Below are 27,961 nucleotides of genomic sequence, written 5' to 3'. Positions count from 1 at the left end.
ATATATTAATATATAAATTAATAAATTTATTTATTTATTTATTTTATTTTTCTCTCATCTTATGCTTCAGTTTGCCAAATATGTTGTATACATTATTCTTGTTAAAGTCAACCCGACTTTTATTTTGGATCGGTATGTCGACTTTTGTTGATGTCATACCTGCGACGAGGTAGCGGATTGTCACCTTCTGATGTCACATGTGATGATTTCTAAGAATGATCTGTTTTACCACGGTTGAATCTAGTTGTATTATTGAATGACGATGTTGATACCGTTTAGAAGTGTGTTGCTCTCTGCAGTAAGAAAACATAATTGTCGACTGTTTTCGGGCAGCACTTCCACTGCAAGGAAAGTAAGTTTCATAACTTGACAGCTCAATGCAATTGTCTCAATGTGTTTACAGGTGACTAACAGATTATTTGTGGGTTTATTCAGGGCTTGGTTCTGGGCGTCTATGAGAAACAGTCAAACAATGACGGAAAGTATTTCACAGAGGCTGCAGCGGAGTTTGACAAGTCTCTCTCAGGAAAACTGTCACAAATGCTCTCTTTGTAAGTCATTGCTTTGACTTTTTTTTTTATCCTTACATTGAATGACTCGTCCATCCAGTCTTTTGAGCTAACCATTCCTTCACATGTCCACTTCTTTTCTCCTGTCTGCTCTGTAGATCTGGACCTCCTCTGAAGAAAGGCAAGAGCAGGATCTTCTATGGTTTACATCAGGTGTGAGCTGACTTCTGCATGATCTTGGCTGCCCTTCAGATGATCCTGATGACAGGATTCATATATCTGTCAATTGTTAAAGGAATAATTCACAGAAAAATGAAAATTCTCTCATCATTTACTCACCCTCATGCCATCCCAGATGTGTATGACTTTTTCTTCTGCTAAACACAAAATAAGATTTTTAGAAGCTCTGTAGGTCATCACAATGCAAATGAATGGTGGCCAGAACTTTGAAGCTCCACAAAGCACATAAAGGCAGCATAAATGTAATCCATACAACTCCAGTGGTTGAATCAATGTCTTCTGGAGCATTTTGATAGGTCTGGGTGAGAAACAGATCAATATTTTAGACATTTTTAAACTATAAATCTCCACAATCGACCAGCCCTCCTATGCACATTCATGAGAGGACCGAGATCATCTTCTGGTTTTTGAGATTTACATTCTTTGTGCATATCGTCACCTCTGGGCAGGGAGGAGAAAGAAAAAAGAAAGGAATAAATGAAAGGAAAAAAAATCATATTTGCTCAATATCCAAGTAGGTGGAGAAATACTAAGAATGCAAATTGCCAATTGGAGTCACATGGATGCATTTTTTGCTGCCTTTGTGTGCTTTTTGAAGCTTCAAAGTTTTGGACACTTCACTTATATTGTATGGACCTACAGAGCTGAGATATTCTTCTAAAAACTTTGTTTGTGTTCAGCAGAACAAAGTAAGTCACACATCTGGGATAGCATAAGGGTGAGTAAATGATGAGAGAATTGCAATTTTTGGGTGAAATATTCCTTTAAAAACAAAACTATCTTTTTCTTTTAAAGGATTTTCCTAGTGTAGTTGTAGTGGGTCTTGGTAAGAGCGATGCAGGTGTGTGTGGGAACGAGAACTGGGATAACTGTAAGGAAAACATCCGTGGAGCTGTTTCAAGTACGTGCTGTTGTGTATGTTTTGTGTTTTCGTCACTGTTAATGTCTTATACAGGGTTGTAATTACAATACAGTATTTTCGGGGCATGAAAAAGTCATGCAAATCTATTAAAGGTGCACTCAGTAGTTTTTTCCCCATTAAAAGTTTTACTCCTAAAGAAATGAATTGTAATTATGAAAAAATTGTATAAAATCATGACCGCTCTCAGGAGATTAGGACTCTAGTCATATCAGTAACCTTATAAAAGCTGTTTTATTCTACATGGGACAGGGGCACCCTCGTGGGGGCTGCCATTTTAGAATCACATGACCAGCTGAATACTACTTGCTTAATCTCAGTAACCATCTTGTTTTCTGACACTTTTACTCTTGGATTCAATTAAGCATGGCTGATTGTGAATAGTAAATTTCTACAATGGCATCTGTGATTGAAAACTATTGATTTTGAATGATGCTGCATCCACACCACTAGGTGTCACTGTGAGTTCAAGATGACACGAGCAAAAAGTTCCAAGTGCACTTTTAAATCTTAAAAGTCATAGACATTTCTATATGAATATGCTTTAATGTGCTTTTGTCTGGATCTGTTAAGTAACATTTTTAAAGTCATGAAAAAAGTTGATCTATCTATCTATCTATCTATCTATCTATCTATCTATCTATCTATCTATCTATCCTACATGTCTGTCTGTCTATATACATATCTACACACCTCTGACAACCTTATTTGTCAGTGACCCATATACTTTTTGCTAAGCTTGAATATATTTCAAAATATTTAATAACTCAATGTAATGCAACTGACACAGTGTAGAGAAAAACTTGCTTGCAATCTATAGTGATATTTGCCCAGATTGGTCAGAACAAACAAAATCTCTGTTCAGTAATCAAAAACAACAGGAAAGTTAATGGAAAAAAGTCCTGCAAATTCTTTGGTCAAGAAGTGTAAATATGTTAAATACCCTAAATATGTTTAAATGATAAAATGTGCTATCTTCACAATATGTGTATTGTAGGAGTGAAGAGGATTTTTTGATGCAGTTATGTAAATTTTCCAGTTGCGTGTGTTTTGTCAGTGGGTTGCAGGCAGCTTCAGGATCTTGAGGTCGCTCATGTTGAGGTGGACCCGTGCGGTGATGAGCAGTCAGCAGCAGAGGGTGCTGTGCTGGGTCTTTTTGAGTATGATGAGCTCAAGACTAAGAAGAAGGTCCGTGTCACAACGACCCAACCTCATGGGAGGTACATAGTATAGATTTTAAAATATTAATTCTTGAAATTTTCCCTTAATTTTTTACTTCATCGAGCAGTGTTTGGCATAGTGTGTCTTGTTACTTTCCAGTGTGGACACAGCAGCATGGCAGAAAGGTATTCTGTATGGGGAGGGGCAGAACCTGGCTCGACAACTGATGGAAGCTCCAGCCAATCACATCACTCCCACAGTGTTCGCAGACACTATAGAGCAGAAGCTGTCACCTTTTGCAGACAGAGTGACTGTCCACAAGAGGTAGAATTTAACGATCATCAAGTCTTTTTATCCTGTGTGTCAGCAAGACAATGCCCCTGTTTACAAGCAGTATTAACATCCTTCACAGGTGATCCAGTAACAAGTGGACGGTGCTAAATATAGGTGAAAACGATGTGCAATATTATTTGTGATAGGATCACTCAAACCACATTCTGAGGTAGCCTGTTACGGCTGACTACTTGTGATTGGATCATCTAGACATATGCTAAAGGAATAGTTCACCTAACAATGAAGAATCTTTCACTGTTCACTCACCCCCATGCCACCCAGATGTGACTTTTTTTTTCTTCTGCAGAACACAAATGAAGATTTTTAAAAGAATATTTCAGTTCTGTAGTTCAATTCAATTCAAGTGAATAGTGACTATTAATTTGAAGCTCAAAAAAGCACATAAAGGCAGCATAAAAGTAATCTATATGACTCCGGTGGTTAAATCCATACCTTCAGAAGCGATGTGATAGTCGTGGGTGGTAAATAGATTCATATTTATATACTATAAATCTCCACCTTTGACCAACACAGTAAAAATGATTTAAATATTGATCTGTTTCTTACCCACACCTATCATATTACTTCATAAGATATTAATTTAACCACTGCAGTTTTATGGATTACTTCTATGCTGCCTTTATATGCTTTTTAGAGCTTCATAGTTCACTTGCATTGTATGACCCTACAGAGCTAAAATATTCTTCTAAAAATCTATGTGTTCTGCAGAACAAAGATTCATACACATAAGTGAGGTTGACTAAATAATGAGAGAATTTAAATGTTTTGCGTGAACTATGCCTTTAATAACGTGTGAACAGAGTTGAGTGGCACTCAACACATCACGTCTCTTTCTCCCTCTTTCTTTAAGGCCTCAGTCTTGGATTGAGAGTGAGCAAATGGGGGCTTTTCTCAGTGTATCTAAAGGCTCAGAGGAGCCCCCCATCTTTTTGGAGCTCCATTACAAAGGCAGTTCTGACTCTACACAACCTCCTCTTATGCTGGTGGGGAAAGGAGTCACCTTCGACAGGTAACAGGATCTGGTCAGAGCTTGAAAACAACAACTTCTTTATAAACAGCCAAATCGCAATGTGAATTTGAATCAAATAGTGTGTGTGTCCGTCACCTTCTAGTGGTGGTATCTCTCTGAAGCCGTCATCAGGCATGGATGCAATGAGAGCGGATATGGGCGGAGCTGCCACAGTGTGTTCCGCTGTCGTCACGGCAGCCGCTCTGAAACTCCCAATCAATATCATTGGTCTGTCTACTGCAAAAGACACTTTTCTAGCACTCTAGTAAGCCTAATTGTGGTGTGTTCTTGCTAACGCATGTTATTTTTTCAGGTTTGGCCCCGCTCTGTGAAAACATGCCTAGTGGAAAGGCAAACAAACCAGGCGATGTTGTCCGTGCCAAAAATGGTAAAACCATTCAGGTATTGTGCACCTGAAGTCCCAAATGAGCACAGAATGCAAACTCAGCAATGTGGGGAAAAAACATAGAAATGTCTTTAATTAGAGCTAAATGATTGGGCACAGATTCAGTGGGAGTCCGTGTGCACGTCCATCGATTTTCAGTATTGAACTGAAGCTATGAGACATCATGCAATATGCAGCTGTGATTAATTAGCAAAAGTATGGAGATTTCAAGTTCATATCAGGTAGCAGCACCACAGTTCGATTTCCAAACATAAATGACCAATATTAAATAAGTATCATCAGGGCTCTCTGCTTACATTTTTTAGTTGCACTTGTGCTCCCAATTATAAAAATGTAGGAGCACAGTTTTAGTCCAGTTTTTTAGATATGGTAACGTTAATGTGCCACAATATAATATGCAAAAAAAGGCATGCGAAAACTTAGCTCATCAATTAGAACAAAATTCAGGAACATAGTGCGAGTAATGAAAAAGGAGTTTAAATTCAATAACTTAATATTTTCAGTTATTTGACAGGCTGTCTTCAAAAAAACAACAGTAGCTTTTGTTAGCCGGATTCAGGAGTTTTTAAAAAGGGTGGCCAGGCTGGGGGAATCAATCAATCTGTGGTGGCACAGAAATGTTCGGGCAGCATTTTTATATCATCAGACTGTGGGGCTGAGGGTTGAGTATATATAATGACACCCGGGACGGAGAGGTTCGGCGACCTTGATATGCGCACATGTTAAGTTTGTACATTTGTACAGAGATGATTTCACCTCTAAAGAACTACATTGTACCAAAAATTCCTAAATCAGCAATTGCGAGTGGGGTGGCTAATGGGGTGGCCAGGCCACCCCCTAGCTCTGCCACTGCTTAGTAGGGATGCACCGATACCACTTTTTCTCTTCCAATTCCAATATCTGAAATCTCAGTATTGGCCGATACCGGTCTCGATCTGATACCAGTGTTGTTTTTTTGCATAATCAGTTTAGAATATCTTTACATTATTTTGTGAAACTAATTGGGTTTGCTCTTTAATATGTAAAGAAACACAAACCTCTAACTACACATTTTTTCAATATAAATGTATGCTTATTAAGAAACACTTTATTATTAACTAGTATACTGGATAATGTACCAGCAAAATTAACAGTAATTCCAGTACAAGTCATCAGTATTAAATATGTTTTTTTAACTTGTATCTGGACTTTAAAGGATTTAGATCTCTTTTTTGTTCAATTTATTTTTAAGATATCAGCTCACCTTTCATTCAGAGTTATTTTTTTAAACTCATTCAACTTAAATATTATTATCATTTGTAAACAAATGATAATACCAGTTGGATCTGGTGGGGCTCACATCGACACACAGTTTTGGCTCTGGATCCGTACTCCTGGATAGGGGATGGACTCTATTCTTCTCTGGAGTTTCCCAGGGTGTGAGGCGAGGGGCGGGTGTGGGGATACTCACGAGCCCCCGGCTGAGCGCCACTACGTTGGAGTTTACCCCGGTGGACGAGAGGGTCGCCTCCCTACGCCTACGGGTTGTGGGGGAGGGAAACTGTGACTGTTGTCTGTGCATATGCACCGAACAGCAGATCAGAGTATTCTGCCTTCTTGGAGACCCTGAATGGAGTCCTGAATAGGGCCCCAGTAGGGGACTCCATAGTGATGCTGGGTGACTTCAACGCACACGTGGGAAATGACAGGGACACCTGGAAAGGCGTGATTGGGAGGAACGGCCTCCCTGATCTGAACTCAAGTGGATGTTTGTTATTGGACTTCTGTGCTAGTCATGGATTATCTATAACAAACACCATGTTCGAACATAAGGATGCTCATAAGTGTACGTGGTACCAGAGCACCCTAGGCCGAAGGTCAATGATCGATTTTGTAATCTTGTCGTTGGATCTGAGGCCATATGTTTTGGACACTCGGGTGAAGAGAGGGGCAGAGCTGTCAACCGATCACCATCTGGTGGTGAGTTGGGTCAGGGGGTGGGGAAAGACTCTGGACAGACCTGGGAAGCCCAAGCGAGTAGTGCGGGTGAACTGGGAACGTTTGGAGGAGGTCCCTGTCCGCGAGATCTTCAACTCACACCTCCGGTGGAGCTTTTCAGGCATCCCTGCGGAGGTTGGGGACATTGAACCGGAGTGGGCAATGTTCAAAGCTTCCATTGCTGAAGCCGCGGTGGAGAGCTGCGGCCTCAAGGTTTTAGGTACCGCAAGGGGTGGTAACCCTCGAACACCGTGGTGGACACCGGTGGTCAGGGAAGCTGTCCGACTGAAGAAAGAGGCCTTCCGGGATTTGTTGTCCCGGAGGTCTCCGGAGGCAGTTGCAAGGTACCGACAGGCCCGAAGGGCTGCGGCCTCGGCCGTGAGGGAGGCAAAGCAGTGGGTGTGGGAAAAGTTCAGAGAAGCCATGGAGAAGGACTTTTGGTCCGCACCAAAGTGCTTCTGGAAAACCGTCCGCCACCTTAGGAGGGGGAAACGGGGAACCATCCAAGCTGTATACAGCAAAGATGGGACGCTGTTGACCTCAACCGAGGAGGTTATTGGGCGGTGGAAGGAACACTTTGAAGAACTCCTAAATCCCAACACTCCCTCTATGCTAGAGGCAGAGCCGGGGCTGATGGGGGATCAGATTCTATTTCCCTGGGGGAGGTCACTGAGGTAGTCAAACAACTCCGCAGTGGCAAAGCCCCGGGAATTGATGAGATCCGACCAGAAATGCTGAAAGCTTTGGATGTGGAGGGGGTGTCATGGATGACACGCCTCTTCAACATTGCGTGGAAATCTGGGACAGTGCCTAAGGAGTGGCAGAACGGGGTGGTGGTTCCCCTATTCAAAAAGGGGGATCAGAGAAACCGATGGACTGCGTACTCCAGGTAGGGAAGGAGGTATTGCCCCAAGTGAAGGAGTTCAAGTACCTCGGGGTCTTGTTCACGAGTGAGGGCACAATGGATCGGGAGGTTGGCCGGAGAATCGGGGCAGCGGGGGCGGTATTGCACTCGCTCTATCGCACCGTTGTCACGAAAAGAGAGCTGAGCCGAAAGGCAAAGCTATCGATCTACTGGTCAATTTTTGTTCCTACCCTCACCTATGGTCATGAAGGCTGGGTCATGACCGAAAGATCTAGGTCACGAGTACAAGCGGCCGAAATGGGCTTCCTCAGAAGGGTGGCGGGCTTCTCCCTTAGAGATGGGTGAGGAGCTCAGTCATCCGTGAGGAGCTCGGAGTAGAGCCGCTGCTCCTTTGAGACGAAAGGAGTCAGTTGAAGTGGTTTGGGCATCTGGTAAGGATGCCCCCTGGCCGCCTCCCTAGGGAGGTGTTTCAGGCACGTCCAGCTGGGAGGAGGCCTCGGGGAAGACCCAGGATTAGGTGGAGAGATTACATCTCCACACTGGCCTGGGAACGCCTCGGGGTCCCCCAGTCAGAGCTGGTTAATGTGGCTCGGGATAGGGAAGTTTGGGGCCCCCTGCTGGAGCAGCTGCCCCCGCGACCCGACTTCGGATAAGCGGTTGAAGATGGATGGATGGATGGATGGATGGTAAACAAATAATAATATATAATAATAATAATAATAATTTATTGTAATAAATCTCAATCGTGCACTTTTAACTTTTAAACCCTCACGCTTTTGACATTCTGAACTCTCCAGGAAGTCCTGCATGTGTCTGTTTGTAGGTAAGTTCACAGTAGTTTAATTCACTTATTCAAATTCTTGTAAAAAAGCAACTCCAGTGCCGTTCTAAATGCATGTTATAAGTGAACCGAACTATTGAGCATCTACATCTGAGATGTTGTTTGTGAGTAGCGCTCAAATATTGTGCACTGCTGTGAGGGCTAAAAATAGCTGCGCGTGTAAACAGAGCAGCGCTGGAGCTGCACGTGCATTTTAAATATTTACTTAGAAAACAGCCTTTTGTGATTCAAAGAGCTATCGCACGTCTTCAAGTGGCTTTGAATAAAATGCACAAGTCATATGAACTACTTTAATTGTGTTTTTATGATTCTTTTATGTAATTTGTTTGAGCTTGACAGTAACGAACATGACTAACACTCAGTATCCGATTTGGATCTGGCTCGTCGGACCGATATCAGATCTGTCTATAACATTCAGTATCGGATCGGTGCATCCCTAGTTATTAGACTGTAAGTTGCCCTGTGACAGACAGGTCTCACTCAACTATTACCAGGTTTTGAGACAATTGCAGTAACTACAACATCCACACTCAAATCTGTTTTGTTGGTGTACTGTGTATTTTATAGCCTTTGTATGGTGGTAACATCATCATAAAAAGTGATAAACACTGACCTTTTTACACTAGAAAATAAATAGGCCCATTGGTTTTTTAAAGCACAATACTATTACATTATTCAGCTGATTATGTTTTTGTATGTTTAAAGCATTGTTAATAATTTTCATTTAATGGTATTACATTTTTATTAAGAATAAAAATCAAGAATCTGATGCCTTTTTATTTATTTTTTATTTGAACTATAACTACAGGTTCATGAGATATCTGCAGATGTCAGCTTCTCATTTCCTCACCACAGATGATAAAGTGGCATAAATAGCGGGATTATTATTTTAAAAATCTTTCAAGCATCTCGTATGCACTGTTCCATCTGTTTGCTCTGCGAGTAGAAGTCTCACCTGCTTAACATTTATCTAACTAGCCGTCAGGTGTGAACGCTCTTCCCAACGAGCGAGAGACCGGCAATGTGCAACAGCAAATGAAAGGGCGCAAGAGGAGTGAAAATCATTGGGAAGCATAAGATAAAAAATAATTAGAAAACAGAAACAACACCCACTGTAGACCCCTGATCATCCTGGCATTTTAGTTGACTATATAAAATGAAACGAAGCTGTGATAAATAGCCTAAGACAGAAACAAACTGTTCTGCATTAGATGAGTTTTATACAATTATTTTTAACAATTGACACCGCAAATACTGATGGGTCTGGTGCATGAGTGTTTCTGCGTAGGTGGCTGAAATCTGCATAATAGAAATAGGTTTTGTTCTGCCACATTGGTTTTATGATTGTTTTTCTCTGGTAGGTCGACAACACTGATGCAGAGGGCAGACTGATTCTGGCTGATGCTCTGTGTTATGCTCATAGTTTCAATCCCAGAGCAATAATCAATGCTGCTACACTTACAGGTAAACACGCATGGATACATACACACACTACCTGCATTTATCAATTACATTGTGACTAAAGGTCGACCGATAGTGGATTTTGCTCCTAACGATAACTAAGGTGGTGGAAAAACGATAACCAATTAATCGACCAGTAGTTTCTTAAATTGATTTATAGAATGTTAAAAAAAAAAATCTTATTTCTATAACGGGCACAGACATAGAGGCTACAAGAGTCCAAAATGAATAAAGCACAAGATGCAGTTTAATGTTAAACCAAACTCCCAATAATAACCAGAAAAGAAAGAAAAAGAAATGGTGCATAATGTGGGACTTTTAACTATAAACAAGCCCAAAGCACACAAGGGAAGTGACGGAGACTTGGTTCTGTTACAGTGATCCAAGTATTTACCAAAATACCTTTTTTATAGCCTATATATCTCACCAGATGAGGTTTTATGAGGAATCATGTTTATAATAATTTACAAGATATGAAGTTGGAGACACAATGTACACCGTACTAGTTGCGATCAGCCACAACATTAAAACCACCTGCCTAATATTGTGTAGGTCCCCCAACGGCACCAACCCTCATCTCAGAATGGCCAGTTTGGCCTCTTTCATCAAGTTATTTCAATCCACAGAACTGGATGTTTTTTGTTTTTGGCACCATTCTGAGTAAATTCTAGAGACTGTTGTGTGAAATCCCAGGAGATCAGCAGTTACAGAAATACTCAAACCAGCCCATCTGACACCAACAATCATCCATGCGATTATCTAATCAGCCAATCGTGTGGCAGCAGTGTATAAAATCATTCAGATATGGGTCAGGCGCTTTAGGTAATGTTCACATCAACCAACAGAATGGGGTCTCTGTGATTTGACCGTGGCATGATTGTTGGTTTGAAATTATTGGGAAAAAACTGAAACTAAACTAAAATACTTTTTAAGAATTCCAAAATGAACTAAAATTAAATACAAATGAACTTGAATGCATTTTAGTTTTTTATATAATAGGGTGAATATGGGCAAAGTGGGACTCTTTTGGAAATGTTACTTTTCTTGTCACTTTGAATTATTATCCAAATGCCACATAACCTAACAATTATACCTTTGGGGGGAAAAAGCTTAGGATGTCTTTTACCTTAGTCAAAATCAAAAATGAATAAATATTCAATACTGGGACATAGAACTTTTGAAGATCCTCTTTTGATCAAATTTTTTATTTTTTTTAAACAGTACTGGTAAAGTGGGACAAAGGAAAATATAATACATTTATAATACATATCTATATCTATCTTTTTATATTTTCTAATAGACTTTCTCATCATTATGTTAAGATTTAGTTAAATTTTTTTTATAACCTTAACTATATTTACATCAAATTTCTGTCATTTTTTTTTTACCATTGCTTTTCCCACCAGTGGTCATGAAATGAGTTCTGCCACATGTCCCAAAGTAAAATCATCAATTTTAAACCTCAGAAAGGTAAAGGTATAGTTCACTCAGAAAATGAAAAGTCTCTTATTATTTACTCACCCTCATGCCATGCCAGATGTATGACATTCTTTCATCAGCAGAACACAAACAAAGATTTTTGGAAGAATGTTTCAGCTCTGTCGGTCCGTACAGTACAAGTCAACAGGGTCCAACATTTTGAAGCTCCAGAAAGCACATAAAGGCAGCCTAAAAGTCATCCATAAGTGGTTTAATTAATGTCTTCTGAAATGAGAACCGTTCACTGTACATCTTGCAGTTGCAGTCTGCAGGAACGATCATGATTTCAAGCTCGATTACACTTACTAGTACAGTTCTCTGAGTGCTAGATGGCGCTGGAAAATGTAATCGAGGTTGAAATCATGATTGCCAAGGAGACTGCTGATGTCAAGATTTATAGTAAAAAAGGACTTTCTCACCCACACCTATCATAGACATGGATTTAACCAATGGAGTTTAAGCATTATTTTATGCCACCTTTGTGCTTTTTGGAGCTTAAAAATTTTAGCCCCTATTGACCTGCATTAGATGGACCTATAGAGCTGAAATTTTCTTTTAAAAAATCTTTGTTCTCAGCAGAAGTAAGAAAGTCATATCTGGGATATCAAGAGGTTGAGTAAATGATGAGAGAACTTTCATTTTTGGGTGAACTATGCCTTTAATTGTTTACACCCCAAAGATTAGTTTCGTAATGATTTATAATCATTTTATGAAACACGTATGGATACATTGTGGATCAAGTTTAGATGTCCTTTGTCACTTTACCCATATTCATCCTATATTATAACATTTACAATCCACATTAAACATGAAAATACCACTAGATAGACGTAACACAAGACTGCCCTGAGAAATGTAATGATGTAATGAAACACTCCGCTTCGGCAGCCATAAAAAATACTAAAACTAAACTGAAACTACAATTCACTGAGAAAATGAAAACTAAACTAAAAATATCAGACAAAACTGTGAAAACTAATGAAAAGTAAAATTGTAATGAAAAATTTAATATAAATAAAAACTAAATTAAAAATCCAAAACTATAATAACACTTTGCATGCCCTTGCTTCAATTTAGTACACTTGATTATCTAATCAAAATTAAAAAAATTGCTCTGACGTGAGGATAAGAATCAGGATGATAATTGTCAATAATGAAAGATTTATACAGCAAATCCCTGTGAAACCACTAAAGGCTGCTGTTATACTGTCAAAACCAAGCTGTTCCTACTGTAGAATCCTCCAGTGCCAACCAGAGAGGAGCACGGAGGAATATTTTTTTTTTTAAACTATCTGCAACTCTCAGCGTAGAGTTTTGCAGATTACCGATAGTTCCAAAAAGCATCAATTGGCATGATTAATCAGTAAAACAAATATATCGGTCTACCTCTAATTGTTCTATGCTATCAAGTACTCATACACTTATAGTAATGGTCTCTCTCTGGCAGGTGCTATGGATGTGGCCTTAGGTTCTGCTGCTACAGGAGTTTTCACTAATTCTGATTGGCTGTGGGAACGGCTTCATAAGGTAATGACTAAATATTGTTACACTTATCTCAAAATTACTAGAAACCTGTTCTCTGTATTTGGAAGGTTTTGAGAGAGCTAATGTGTATGTTCCCAGGCAAGCATTGTAACTGGTGACAGGGTGTGGAGGATGCCACTGTTTCAGCACTACACCAAACAAATAACAGACTGTGCACTGGCAGACCTGAACAACATCGGAAAATATAGCCGGTACGTATGCATATTTACAGATGCACACCGTTTTCACAAATTGCACCTAAACAATTCATTCTTGAGTACAAATTAAAGGGATATTTCACCCAAAAATTAAAATCTCATCTCATAATGTACTTACCCACATGCCATTCCAGATTTGTGTGACTTCTTTCTGCAGAACACAAATTAAGATTTTTAGAAGAATATTTCAGCTCTGTAGGGCCATACAATGCAAGTGAATGGGTGCCAAAATTTTGACGCTCCAAAACACACATAAAATGCCTCATAAATGAATCCATACTCCAGTGTTTTAATCCATATATTCAGGAGGGATATTATAGGTGTGGGTGAGCAACAGATCAATATTGAAGACCTTTTTTGCTACAAATGTTTCTCCCTGCCCAGTAGGGCGTGATATGAAGAATTTGAATCACCAAAAATACAAGAATAAGGTGTCATATGTTGTTGCTGGCAGGCTACTCAGCCTAACAGGCTCCATATGGTTAGGATTAGGGTGGGGGCGGGGTCAGGGCATATGCTGCCTGCCAAGGACAAACTAAGCCTTTGTACAATGGGCGTTAAAGTGGAAATTGACTGAGCAAGAAAAATTTACTTGAATATTGATCTGTTTCTCACCTACACCTGTCATATCGCTTCAGAAGATACGGATTTAGTCATTAGAGTTGTATGGATTACTTTTAAGATGCCTTTATAAGTGAGCTTTAAAGTGCTGATCACTATTCACTTGCATTGTATGGACCTACAGAGCTGAGATATTCTTCTAAAAATCTTCATATGTGTTCTACAGAAGAAAGTCAGTCATAAACATCTGGGATGGCATGAGGATGAGTAATGATGAGACTATTTACATTTTTGGGTGAACAATTGCTTTTAACCACTGGAGTCTTATGGATTACTTTATACTACCTTTAAAGTTTTAAAATCATTCACACATTCACTTAAAGACCCAGTGAAATATAAAAATGTAGCTTTTATTCTATGTATGTTCGCTTTGAGGTCCTCTATATGCTAGTGTACTCCTAAGGTCAGAAACATATAACATGAGTGCTTGGCCTCTGCATTGCAAACACATCGTTATCTTTACTCAAGTGTCCGAGTTACGTTCAAATGTCTTTGCTTCTACAGCGGATGTGTTATTATTCAGGCAGCTAGCCATAAGCATGTTGAGTTTTAACTAACTTGCTCAGAAAAATTCTTCCTTCTCCCCTGACTAGAATGTTAGAGTAGCAAATTATGGTTTTGCCATGCTGAGATGTAAAATGAAATGCTATTTGAAATTTAAAAATGGGAAAGCTCTTAATTATTATCACCACAAATTCCTGTATCAATAGGAAATATGTCAACACAGGAACAAAATACTTTTTATTGTTGTTCTTTATCCCCTATTAACATCTTTTCATTGATGTCTCTGTTATAATGTAATCACTGTTGTGATTGTGCTTGTTTATGGTTGCCATGACACTGAACTGGTCTGTGACCTCACAGCTCAGGGGGTGCTTGCACTGCTGCAGCGTTCCTAAGAGAGTTTGTGACAACTGAACATTGGGCTCATCTCGACATCGCCGGGGTCATGACCAATAAGGATGAAGTGCCGTACCTGCGGAAAGGAATGTCTGGAAGACCTACGCGTACTTTGGTGGAGTTTGCTGCTGACCTGGCCTCTGAATCCTAATGTGACCTCTTTGTGACCTTTGACCTGATTTCCTCAGGACCACAAAAAAGTACATGTATCCATGAGGCTCAGAATAACAGTGTCCAGTTATAAATATATTTGATGCTGTTTGAAATTCACTGACGCTTACAATCAGTGATCAGCACAGTGAAAGGATGGGAAAAGTAATTTTTAAAGTGGTATTTCATACAAAAATTGGAATTCTGTTATCATTTACTTACACTCATGTTGTTCCAGACCGGTATGACTTTCTTACTTTCAATGTTAGAGGTTGACATGGTTTAATTGGAGCAGTTGTGTCACTGAGCTCTAGTTGCATCGTAATTATGAAGAAAACAAAAATCAACTTAAAATAAAAGAACTTTTTGGTTTACTTTTTTTAGAAGTTGCTCATTGTTCAAGGAACCTTTAAACTTCTGCATATTTGTGTAATGACATAACCTTATACCAATGATTATTACTGTATACATTATATCATGTATACAGACACTCACTTTATAATAGCAATAAAATCTGTGGCCATGGATGGTGAGAAAAATGTCAGTGAAAAACAGGTGTGTTGTCATTACTGAATGTTGGATTGTATAGATGTTTTTATTACATAAAATGTAAGGGTTGAATTATCTAAACAAATTATCAATATTTTTTTGTATATATTTAATATAAAGTAAGCTTTTATTTTAAAGATTGAATGGATAACCTAATTGGTGCAATCTTGTAAAAGCTTTGTTGAAAACAAAAAAATTATAACATCCACATTCACTCCTTTTACCTAAACTTGTCTCACAGCATAGGTCACTTTCACAAGCATATTTGGTGGCTGAAGCACCATAGCATCCGGTGACATGGCAAAATCCTCTTAACCCAAAGCAGTGATATCATACGAACTTCCAACTTTAAAAGTTATCAGTTCAATATTTGATCCAATATAGAAACATATATGATGTAGACATGAAAATGTACTCCGTATAAATTACTCATTACTGATTAAGTAGTTCTGTACTCCACTAGATGGTGTTGCGAAAGTGGATAAAGGGGAGAAGGGTTGTTGTGTCAGCTGGGCCTGTGCATGCACTCATTTACACACAAACACAACTGTTTACTGGATCGAAAGCCTCTCACACCGTGCGTGCGTGCGTGCGTGTATGTGTTCCCAATTTTAACCTAGCTATACTTTGAAAACAGTTGCTGAAAAATGTCCCCAAAATATGCGAAGTCATAAAACATTTTTGGGACATCTTCCAAGGGAAAAGTGGTACATAAATAAAGTAAATAGTGTTTTGTTTTCTTTTACTGTTTTTGTGGGCGTTTAGTTATGTTTTGTCTGTAGTCCTTTTAATACATAGCTAGTTTAAACATGAGTGTGTGTTATAAAGACAATGTGCTGTAAGCTGATGTGGAATTTGTGCAATAAACTTAATCTGAAAAGTGGGGTAGCGAAGGAGAGGAGAACGATTGTTCTTCCAGCGCAGAGGTTTAAGCACGCGCACCCCGTTTTTTAATCTGAAATCCCCCTTACATGCGAACAACCATAGACCAAATATCCACTACGCACGCACACACACACACACACACACACACACACACACAGTGTCCTCACCCACTTATTATTACAAACAACAGAACATCTCATTAACCCCATGGTGGCATTTTGATCAGTACATGTTACATGTTAGTCAATGTTAACTGTAATAAATTGAGAATGGGTGAGAGAAATTGGTCTGATAATAACAAAAAGTAAAACATTTTGGTTGCAGGTTCAGAGTTGCATGTGTGACGTTTTGGACACTCAAACTTTACCTTGTTCCAGAGTCTGTGTGTGGTGTGTGAAAATGAGGAGGGTGGCACCTTTCTAGGAGATGGCAAGTGGTAGGCTGGGGTTTTGGGACTTATTTGTTAAGAAATGGGGTAATTATTTAGCGTTTTTTGGGGAACTCTCGGGGTGGGGATGGGGAAAGTGTAGTTTAGTTTAATTATGTTTAATTGTGTGTTAAGTTTATTATATTTTCTAAAGAAGTTGAATCAGTTAATGAGGTGATACGTGTGAGATTTGTGTGTATATTAGAGAGTGAGAGAGAGGTAACAAGACAGAAAGGGCTTTGATAACAGTCCAGAAGAGCAGCCAGAGGACAAGGTCACTCTCTTACAGTCAAAATATCCTTTTTGCCACTTTGTGCTTTTTTCCTTTTCTTTCTTTTTCTTTTTTTTTTTTTTTTTTTTTGGTAAAGAGAGATTTGTGGTGAATGAGTGGTGTTTGAGTGGTGTGTTTGGGAACAGCACAATGGCTAGACTAAGTGTAATTGCCCATAATAATGCAAAAGTATTCACCTGTACTCATATAACAAACAATTTTATCCTAAGCAGATCATTCTTTTAAAGCTACAAGTTAGATATATGTTTCTGAATTGTACTCAAAACATTATGCAGGACAAATTGAAATCTGCCTCCCTGTGAGCACAGCAACTCTTTTATGTGTTGCAACTGTGAGCATGTGCACTATGTCACACTCTCAGACAAAAAGTTACCGTTTGAGATAAAAAGCCGTCACTGGGGTGGAACCCTTAATTTGGGTACATATTTGTACGCTCAACGGTGCACTCAGTAATATTTTGTTTGTGTCATCTCTGATTTACAGTGACACCTAGTGGTGTGGATGAGGCATCAATCAAACTCAATAGTTTTCAGTTATAGAATCAGAATCAGAATTAATCAGATTGAGCTTTATTTATATGCATGCTTATACATACCAGGAATTTGTCTTGGTGACAGAAGCTTCCAGTGCATTTACATTTACATTTATGCATTTGGCAGACGCTTTTATCCAAAGGGACTTACCGTGCACTTATTACAGGGACAGTCCACCAGGAGCAACCTGGAGTTAAGTGCCTTCCTCATGGACACAATGGTGGTGGCAGTGGGGATCGAACCAGAGACCTTCAGCGACCACCGACAGTGCACAACAATACAACAACAAGATAGAGATAATAAAAAAACAGAATAAAAATGCCAAAAATGACAGATGCCATTGTAGAAATTCACTACAATCAGTCATTATTAATATAATCCAAGAGTGAAAGTGTCCAATAACAAGCAGCTACTGAGATTAAGTGAGTAGTATTCAGCTGGTCATGTGATTCTAAAATGGCAGCCCCCACGAGGGCGCCCCTGTCCCATGTAGAATAAATCAGCTTTTATAAGGTTACTGATATGACTAGAGTCCTCAGCTCATGTGAGTGGTCATAATGTTATACATATGTTTCAAAACTATGTTTAACGAATTATACATTTGAATCATAACCAATTTTAACCACCCACTGACGACCCTTGTATTTTAAATAATACCTTTCTTTCTGAGAGTACATGGCTCCGAAAAATCACTAACAAGATCTTTTTAATTGCTCAGCTGGTTTTCCAAGACAGCAATGAGACTTGGGGAAATCAAACAATGGAGACTATTGCACAAGTTTTCTGCTTTCTCCCCCCAAAAAACAAAAATAGCCTCATTATCTCAATAATGTCATAGACTGTGCTCAGATTTGGCAAGATCTGCAATCAAAAGTCAAAGATTTCAATATGAACATTTCTCAGACCAAATTATCAACACCAATTTTCTCCTAAAGAATTTTAGGAGACAAATCTGAGACAAAGTTAAAACTCACATAAAATGTAACCATTAATTCACCATACGTAAGACCAACATCTGAGCCATAATTTAGTTTCTCTGTGTTTGAGTTTTGGGTTGAGTGGGTGGTGTATATGTGTTTAGGGACTGCAAATTACCTGTTGTGTGTATGTTTATGGGCTGAATGTTAACGTTTTTTAATGTTGACATATTTTTCAACCTGTTTTTGTATTTCTTCTGCTGAATTTCCCATCAGGATTACTGGACATTGTTGTTGCTCAGAGGTCACTCTTTCATAACTCAAAAGACTAAATGGAGTTCTCAGTTAAACAAGAGGGTCATTTTCTAATGAGAAAAGTCTGAAAAGCAGAAGACTTAAAGGGATAGTTCACACAAAAATGAAAATGATCTCATTATTTACTCACCCTCATGATATCCCAGGTGTGTAGGACTTTCTTCAGAAGAAAAATAGAAAAATCTCACAACTCAGTAGGTCCTTAAAATGCAAATGTATGGAGATTTCTGTTTTGAAGCTCAAAAAATCCCAGACAGTCTGCATAAGTGTCATCAATATGAGTCCAGCTGTTAAACTAATGTCTTCTAAAGCGACACAATCACTTTTGGTGCAAAAAAATATATTTAAGAAATATTGAATTACTTTTTTAACTCTTAATCGTGCTTCCGTTCAGGAGCGGTACGCATGTGATGTAATCACATTGGCATTTGATACACAAGCTTGCTTGGTTTTGGTTTAGATCTGTATTTATCTGTTTCTTCACTCACAATGGTGTGTGTGTGTGCTTATCCTGGATGTCTCAACTGAGTGGAGAACGTGAGATTACGTCGGTATCATGGCAAAACGAATTCGTTACACGAGAGACCGCTTGGACTCCACCCTCTCGTGAAGCTTACCCTCATGTTGGATTACAGTAAAAAAGTACTTTAAAATGTATCTTTTTTCACACCAAAAGTGATCGTATTGCTTTAGAAGACATTAATTTAACCGCTGGAGTCGTATCGATTACGTTTATGCTGACTGTCTGTGATTTTTGGAGCTTTAAAAGTCTGATCACCATCCACTTGCATTTTAAGGACCTACTGAGCTGAGATGTTTTTCTGTTTTTCTTCAAATGTGTTCTGCTAAAGAAAGAAAGTCATACACACCTGGGAGTGTGAGTAAATAATGAGAACATTTTTATTTTTGGGTGAACTATCCCTTTAAGGAATAGGCTACATTTGCTCTCTATTTAATATATTTGTGATCTAGAAGAAACAAATGACATATTAAAGAGACCTTCTTTGTGATATGAAACATGCTTTCCTATAGGCAGTGAAGGAGGCCTATACTGAATCTCTCTGATCAGTCAAGTTCATATTGTTTTTCCTGTGTCATTGTAGTACAGCGTGAATGTGCAACCAGAGATGTCAGAGGAATGTAATGTTGTCTACTCCTCCTGCTTTTGGCTATTTGTAATTCACCTGCAGACCTTTTTCATGCATGTCAAGCATTGAGGAAGTGTTTTCGATCGCTCTTGCTTTCTCCCTGCATTGTCTCTCTATTGATAAACAAGAAGGTGTGTTGAATGCAGCGATTGTATGAAGAGCATTTTCTGTGTATGAGAATGGAGAGAAGCACAGAGACTTGGGTTTCACACATGGGGGTTGGCTCAATCATTCTATGTCCTGCTGAGGAAAGACTCAATCATTTCTGTAACCATTCCAAACAGCGACTGTGTCATTAGATCAACCATTTGCTTGGCTTGGGAAGACAATGTTACACATTAATAAATTACATATGAATAGTCGTAACCCGCACACACAAACACAAGACGAGACAGTCACAATGTCGGAGAAAACTGCTTTATTCCAACAAAGCAGGCAACAGTACAAAAACAGGGCAAATCCAGTGAAGAATGGTCAGGGTGAGCGTTAAATCGAAGCCGGGGAATCAAGATAGGGTAAAGGGGCAAATCCAGGAGAGAGTGGTCAACGAGAGCGTAGGGGGTCAAAGCCGGGGTAATCAGAATAAGAATAACAAGTGGGAGCAAAAGACTGGGGAACAAGGGGAGCTGGCAAGCTAAGAGGTGAACGAGAGGAGGTCAAAACTAGACGAGACTAGCGGGGGGCAAAGACACAGGAAACTAAATACAATAACCAACAACCGTGAGACGAAAGGGTAGTGATATATATGGGGCAAGTGCAGGTGTAAACCATGACAGGTGATGAGGCGAGTGCAGGTGAAACTAATGTGCAGGAGTGCAGATGACGCGAGTGCAGGTGGTCATAATGTTCTGGGGGATTGGAAACGCGTGAGAAACTCGAGGAAGGGAGATTGCCTACGAGCATGAGAGCGAGTAGGAGCAAAGTGGGCGTGAGGGCTCGAGCGAGCAAAAAGAGCGTGTGAGCTCGAGGGGGCGGAACGAGCGTGGACGCTCGAGGGGGCGGAGCGAGGGAGCGGGGTTCGTGACAATAGTTCATAAAAAAATGTCAATTCTGCCATTATTTACTCACCCTCATGCCATCCCAGATTTGTATGATTTTCTTTTTTCTGCTGAAGATTTTTAAAAGGACATTTTAGCTCTGTTGGTCCTCACAATGCAAGTAAATGGGTGCCAAAATGTTGACGCTCCAAAGAGCACATTAAGGAAACCTAGAAGTAATCCACAAGACTCCAGTAGTTGAGAAACAGAACAATATTTAAGTCCTTTTTTTCTCTAAATCTCCACTTTAACATTCACTTTCAAATTTGAATGTGAATCTAAACAGGCACCACATGTGACTTTCAGATGTAAAAGTGAAAGTGGAGATTTAGAGTAATAATAGAGACCTATTATATCACTTCTCTGAAGATATTCATTTAACCACTTGAGGTGTGTGGATTACTTCTATGATTTTTGGAGCTACAAAGGTCTGATCACCATTCACTTGTATTTTATGGACCTACATCACAGAGAAAATCTTTGTTTGTGTTCTGGTGAAAAAAATCCATTTATACATATCTGGGATGGCATGAGAGTGAATATATAATGAGAACATTTTCAGTTTTAGGTGAACCCATGTTTGAATTGTAATGTATTTATAACATGAATAGAGCCTACTTATGACATAACAATGTAGGTGAACACTGTTGGTTATGTATGCCAGTATTTTTAATTTTACATTTAATTATATGTGGATAAACACTGTTGTTTTTCAAACATTTTGAGCTAATGAGCTAATAATAATTGTTACCCCGAACCCTAAACCTAACCCTCACACAAACCATTGAGACATTATTTGCTTCCCTCATGTTCCCCACAATGTACTGTAGCTGATTTCAGGTTTTACTATCCTTGTGGGGACATTTGTCATGACAATGTAGGCAACCCCCCCACACACACACACACTAGCTAGAGGTCAGTGAACTAGGTGAAATTGTTATTTGGCGGATAGAGTGATTAATATTTCTCTTTTTCAGTTGTATTCAATTCAGACACTCCCAGAGGTGTATACAAAATATGAGTGTCTTTGTGATTTGTGGTTTTTTTTTGTCACTTTGAGGCTTTGCACATTATTGCAAAAATCTGTGAAATGGAACGGGATGATGAGCTGATTTTTGTAAGGTGTGTATGCATGTAAGTGTGTGTGTGTGTGTGTGTGTGTGTGTGGAATGTTGCCCTGGCCAGTCTCCAGGTTGAGGGAGGATAGCGTTTCCAATCCGAGAGGCTGTGAGCATTCAGGTTTGGTGAGTTTCTGAGTTGCCCGGTGAGAAAGAGACTAAACAATTCCCAGTACTAACTGCGCTATAACAACTGACACATACACTCTCTATTCTTATCAGCATCTGAGGCCTTCAAATTGTCTTAACATCATATGGCTGTTTCAATGAATTCCCTAATTGGAAGGTTTTTGGTGGTTTATTTATTTATTTGAAAAGCTTGTTTTTTGACCTCTTCTAGATTTCAGACCATACACTCTCACGTGGGGCCAGTATTCCTACACAGATTCAATTGTTTCCTCCTCAGAGCAGAGGAATGTGAAGATTATTTCAGTAAGACGCAGGTATTGAGACTAGCGCTAATTACTCTCTCTCTCTCTCTCTCTCTCTCTCTCTCTCTCTCCGCCCGGTCTTGCTCATTCTCCCTCCCTCTTTCTTGCCATTGAAGGAGAGAAGCAGGAGGAGAACAAACAAGCAGGGACAGGGAAGTGAAACAGTTTGGAGACAGAAACCAAAAGAGAAAAAGTTCTCCCAAAACTTAAAGTCCCCCCCGCCGCATCACTCTAGACTGTCAAGACCTGAGAGAACTGACACGATCAGGGGTGAAATTTTAAGAAACAAGGATGAATGTGACTGATGTACTACTGTATCTTTGATTGGTTTGAGATTCTGGTTGACAGCTACTTAACACTGCAGGTAAGATCATATATTCTTAAACATCTGTGTGTCTGATTCTCTCCTTCTATGTCTAATGATTTTTCTGTCGTACTTCATCTTGTTCTCTCTCTCTTTCTGTCATCTTCTCACAGATGGTCCAGCGATCACGATTTCCCCTCTGACCTGATTTATTTTCATAGAGTTCAGTTGACATTGCTTACTTCATCCCGCTCTCCCACTCTCTCTCTCTCTCTCTTTCTCTTTCTTTCCAATGTGACTGTTTTAAGGTTAGAATGTCATTGTGTTGCAAAAACTGTGTTGAAAGTTGCTCTGCGGGTCTTTTGTGTGTGTGTGTGTGAGAATGTGTACGTGTGTTGTGTTGTGTAACTGCGCACAGGGGGTGTGCTATAATGTAGTGTGTGTGAGAGAATCAGGTTTCTGACAGAGAGATGGCTCAATCTAACAAAAAATTAGATTGAGATAATGAAAAAAGAAAGAAAGAAAGAAGTGTTTACTTGAGGGAAAGTACGATGATCTGACAATTTTGTCTTTTTCAAACAAAATTACAGGACGTGTTATAGACATTCTTTATAAATGAGTTATAAACAAGTTATAACTAACTAGAGGGAACAAACATAGGTCCTCTTGAGGGTACCACTTCAGGTACAGTTTAGAAATATTTAGGGTGCTTGAATGGACGAGACACACACAACTAAACATATGATTGTTACTAGAGCCGTGTAATCTTATTTTCTGTCAATAAAGGATGGATTTAATCCATTGACACTAATTTCATTGTTAAGTGCTTAAACTTCAATCCTAGAGTGCTTGTGTATTTGGCTATACTTTGAGAATACTGTTCTCAGAAGTGAGCTAAATCTAACTAAACCTCCCAATAGAGAAGTCTGAGGACATCCCCAAATGTTGAAATGATTCCTAAGTAAAATATATAGAATAAATAAAACACACACCATTTCCTTTAAGAGTTAGCAGTTATAATTAGCTATTCACAAAAAGTTTAAACAACAGAAGTCCATGGTATTTCTTTATTTAAATAGATAGGTAAATGTGTGTGTGAGAGAGAGTGCCTAATATGAATGGGTTATTTCATGTCAGGGGTCAGAGGTCAGTGGTCTTGAGAGCCAACACGCTGTGGATTTGCAATATGGGGAATGTAGTTTAAAAGAAATGTTAAACGGCGTTAGAAAGAATTAATACTGAGGTGAAGGACAAAGCAAAATGTGATATGTGTACTGTATGTGTTGAGGGTCATTTGACTCAAGGCATCTCTGTTATTACTCCAAATAGTGCACCTGTTAAATGAGTAAGTATGTTTGTTTGGTGACAGCCATCTGGGGGCCCTGTAGTGTGTGCACTTAAGCGTGTGTATCTGAAATCTGATTGGCTGTGGCTCTGAGCTGAACCAGTTCTCTGTCTTCATTCAGATGCTTATCTGATTCTAAGAACGCAGAACATTCAGGTGTGTGGGCATGTGTGTGCCATTAGAATTTGTATGTGCTACAAAACAAATCTGATTCACTTTCATTGGTTTTGATCTCCACAAACTCAAACTGAATATATGTTTAAGGTTTAGAGACTTTTCTCAGTTCTTTCTTCTTTATTGACTATAGTTTTATTTCCTCTTTGTGAGAAACACTCACACGTTTACTTAGCTGTCTAAATGAGGACATACTTTTATTAGACTTCTACTGTATTCAAATAAAGCTTATTAAATCTACTATAGACTAACTGTAACATGTCCGACCTTGATTTTTGCTTTTTTAATGAAACGAGTGACGAGAATACATAATTTTCTATCGTAATCAACATTATGCCACAAATACTGTTGATTGAGCTTAACTTGTTTTGAACCCAGACATTCCTTTAACCCTTAAATAAGTAAATAAACTTTCTGCATATCATTTTTCCTATTGTTATCCCTCTTTTCTCCCCAATTTGAAATGTCCAATTCCCACTACTTAGTAAGTCCTCATGGTGGCATGGTTACTCACCTCAATCCGGGAGGCGGAGGACAAGTCTCAGATGCCTCCGCTTCTGAGACAGTCAATCTGCGCATCTTATCCTGTGGCTCGTTGTGCGTGACACCACGGAGACTCACAGCATGTGGAGGCTCACGCTACTCTCCACGATCCGTGCACAATTTACCACGCGCCCTAATGAGAGCAAGAACCTCTAAATGTGACCGCAAGGATGTTACCCCATGTGACTCTACCCTCCCTAGCAACCGGTCCAATTTAGTTGCTTTGGAGACCTGGCTGGAGCCACTCAGCACAACCTGGATTCAAACTTGCGACTCCAGGGGTGGTAACCAGTGTCAGTACTCGCTGAGCTACCCAGGCCCCTGGCTTTCTGCATTTCTTGAGTTAAAATAATAATCATTTGGTTCATTTATTAATTGAATACCAATTGAGGACATCCCCAAATATCTCCAAAGGCCAGTTTTGTGAGATTTATCTTACTTTGGGGATAATTTTGTCCACAGACTATAGACACACACTGCTGATTCGTCCATTCTTTAGCACTTGTCAGTTTTTCTTTATGTCTTGTAGACATAGGCTACTATCAGTTATGGCGAGGGAGAGAGAGCAAGACAGCTCACCTCTCGTTCTTTGTTCTTAAAGTCATATGACTGATCATGTGACCCCCTCAGCATGACTTTAACCCTGACAGACATCTGGACAACAGTGTGTGTGTGTATGTGTGTGTGAAAAATATCTCCTCACTCTCCCTTCTGCTTTTCTTCCCATCTCTATCCCTAACACACACCAAATACCTGCACTCCACAATGAATGCATTCTTCCACTGTCTGTCTCTATAGAGAGGCTACAAGAGCTGTGTGTGTGTGTGTGTGTGTGTGTGTGTGTGTGTGTGTGTGGTTCTCCTCCAGGTAGTTTGATTAATAATGACTTCTGAGGGGTGGAGCTCTAAGACCAAATACTTAATTTGGGATATCCCACCGTGTGCCACACACACACACACACACACACACACACACACACACACACACCGAACTCCTTATATACACAGGTTCTGCATGTCCAAATCAAGTCACTCAATTTCTCTTTCGTTCTCGCTAATGCTTTTATGCCGCTTCATTACACACTTTTCTCTTCCCCCTTTTCTTCTGTCCTCTGTTTTAGTGAATAATAATAGGCCCTGTCCACTGAAACTTACAAACAGGAGCATTGGCAATAGTATTTACACACCAATTACATTACTACACCGCTGGTCTCATTTTAATATATAAATCCTTCCTGCTTCATTGTGTGTACAGTACGTGTCTGTATGTGCAGTTAGAGAATCAGAGAGAACACGATGGTCCCTAGCACATTTCTTTTTTTAAAGTAACTGTTCAAAACATCTTGTCCCTTATACATTGATACTGAAGACACTCACATGCAACTGTTTCCATTTCTGTTCCCAGATACTCAAATAATGTAAGTACACCCCAGCCCTAAGTAAAGACTGTTTGGACTATTGAACCAATGTGCTACTGAAAAAAATGAATTACTTGAAGTCTTCAAGGTGCACACAGTAACCTTTTGTTTGTGTCATCTTGAACTTACAGTAACACCTAGTGGTGTGGATGCAGCATCATTAAAACTCAATAGTTTTCAGTTACAGATGCCATTGTAGAAATTCACTATTCACAATCAGCCATGCTTAATTTAATCCAAGAGTGAAAGTCTCTGAAAACAAGACTTTTTACGTTACTGAGATTAAGTGAGTAGTATTCAGCTGGTCATGTGATTCTAAAATAGCAATCCCCTGAGGGCGCCACTGTAGAATAAATCAGCTTTTATAAGGTTACTGATATGACTAGAGTCCTCATATCCCATGAGTGGTCATAATTTTATTAATATGTTTCAAAATTACAATTAATTTCTTTAGGAGGAAAAAACTGGGGAAAAATGGGGAAAAAACTACTGAGTGCACCTGCATGTGTAGTTCACACATATTGTGATTTGCAGCGACAAAGCGAACAGAAGTCATTCAATTTTAATAAGAATTAGTGATTTGAGACTACATTGAGTTCAACTTTAAGCAAATGAGCAGTGACGTAATGCGACAACTACCAATGGGAGTGCAGACAGTGAAGCTAACATACATATGATATACAGTAGTAGTCATGTAGGAATACTTCGCTAACCAACAGTACAGCGAAAGTAAAATAAAATGCTTAAATCAAATATAACTGTCATGTTGCACATATGGTCACGAGATGTGATGAGAACCAGTGGGATTTGATGTCATCAAAGTAGCCTCCATATTTGATTTAAGCACTTTATTTTATAAATATGATTTGATTGTGAATAATAACTTAAGGCGGGTTCTTGAATAATGTACAATGTGCAAGGTAAGGAAGGCGGTGGATTTTCTGGTGCCCCCCTAGGTAAGATGGTGCTTACGCAGACTGTGTAATATTTGTGGATAGGGAGCGGCAGTAATGGTCGTATCGATTACTTTTTTGTAGTTTTTTGTTGTTATTTTTTTCCTTTTTCGAGTTCGAAAAACCAGTCACAATTCACTAACATTATGGCAAATAAGCCCTGTGATTTTTTTTTAAAGATTCACCCTTTGTGGTCAACAGAAGAAACATAGTTATACAGGTTTGAGAGGACATTAGGGTAAGTAAAAAATGACTGAATTAAAATGTTTGTGTGTACTGTTCCTTTAAATCGCTGTCGGTGTGAACGTCATACTACATTATGTCCTAACCAGGTGCAACAGTATAAAATGACTTTTGCCATATAAATCTGATTTTGTATGTTTTGTCTTAAGCAACTATCCATTTCCGGTTTTGTCCATCCATTTCCATTGCTTCGCTGGTTAACCCCTCCCACAGTGAAATCTCATTGGTCCAAAATCCCACTCCACATAACTGTATATTAATGCTGCCTTCACACGCTGTCGGAATGATCATAATATGAGTTTCCTACTTGGAAGATGCTCATGAATGCCCCCTCCGAGAAAACCCTATTGAGATCATTTTGTTATCCAAGTTTCTGACTTGGGAGGAGAACTTACAACATGGCAGAGGAAAGTACAGTTTCTGTGGTGAATGATAGGTTAGGTTTTATAATTTTATTTCAAAAGCAGCTACCTTGTTATCGCTTGGCATTTCAGTCCTAAAAAATAATGCATATCAAATAACCATTTGATGCCTGTTGTACATTTTTACACAGATAAATTGAATGTGTATGTATTACGATTTCAAAATAAGAGTTCCCCAAGAAATATGAAACAACTAACCTACTGTTCTCTATGTTTCATATTCTCTCTCACTAAAAAGCATTTGAATGTGACATACTCATAATTGTGATTTCAG

General features: G+C 39.1%; 2 protein-coding genes across 3 annotated transcripts in view; both read left to right on the top strand.

Moving 5' to 3' along the window:
* Positions 1-162: 162 nt before the first annotated feature.
* On the top strand, positions 163-15,177 carry lap3 (leucine aminopeptidase 3). Its single transcript, XM_052137617.1, has 13 exons — positions 163-352; positions 436-551; positions 668-722; positions 1,545-1,650; positions 2,726-2,888; positions 2,989-3,153; positions 4,034-4,192; positions 4,296-4,420; positions 4,506-4,594; positions 9,643-9,745; positions 12,669-12,748; positions 12,845-12,957; positions 14,449-15,177. Exons 1-13 carry the CDS (start codon positions 257-259, stop codon positions 14,633-14,635), a joined length of 1,557 nt encoding a protein of 518 aa, XP_051993577.1. The 5' UTR covers positions 163-256; the 3' UTR covers positions 14,636-15,177.
* A 7,236-nt stretch (positions 15,178-22,413) lies between these two features.
* The window catches only part of LOC127651633 (RNA-binding protein 47-like), a 28,458-nt gene continuing 22,910 nt past the window's right edge, over positions 22,414-27,961 (top strand). For both annotated transcript variants that reach the window (XM_052137571.1, XM_052137568.1), the window contains exon 1: positions 22,414-22,650. The gene's annotated coding sequence lies outside the window, so the exon portion shown is untranslated. The remainder of the gene's footprint in view (positions 22,651-27,961) is intronic.

The sequence above is a fragment of the Xyrauchen texanus genome, chromosome 11, assembly GCF_025860055.1.
Source record: "Xyrauchen texanus isolate HMW12.3.18 chromosome 11, RBS_HiC_50CHRs, whole genome shotgun sequence".
NCBI classification, from domain to species: domain Eukaryota; kingdom Metazoa; phylum Chordata; class Actinopteri; order Cypriniformes; family Catostomidae; genus Xyrauchen; species Xyrauchen texanus.
This window is presented reverse-complemented; position numbering and strand designations above follow the sequence as displayed.

Excerpts from the sequence above, each read along its gene's own strand:
- lap3 (XM_052137617.1), top strand. The coding sequence starts at position 257 with ATGACGATGTTGATACCGTTTAGAAGTGTGTTGCTCTCTGCAGTAAGA. Across the intron at positions 4,421-4,505 it reads ACTCCCAATCAATATCATTG|GTTTGGCCCCGCTCTGTGAA; the intron begins GTCTGTCTACTG and ends TTATTTTTTCAG. Across the intron at positions 9,746-12,668 it reads CAATGCTGCTACACTTACAG|GTGCTATGGATGTGGCCTTA; the intron begins GTAAACACGCAT and ends TCTCTCTGGCAG.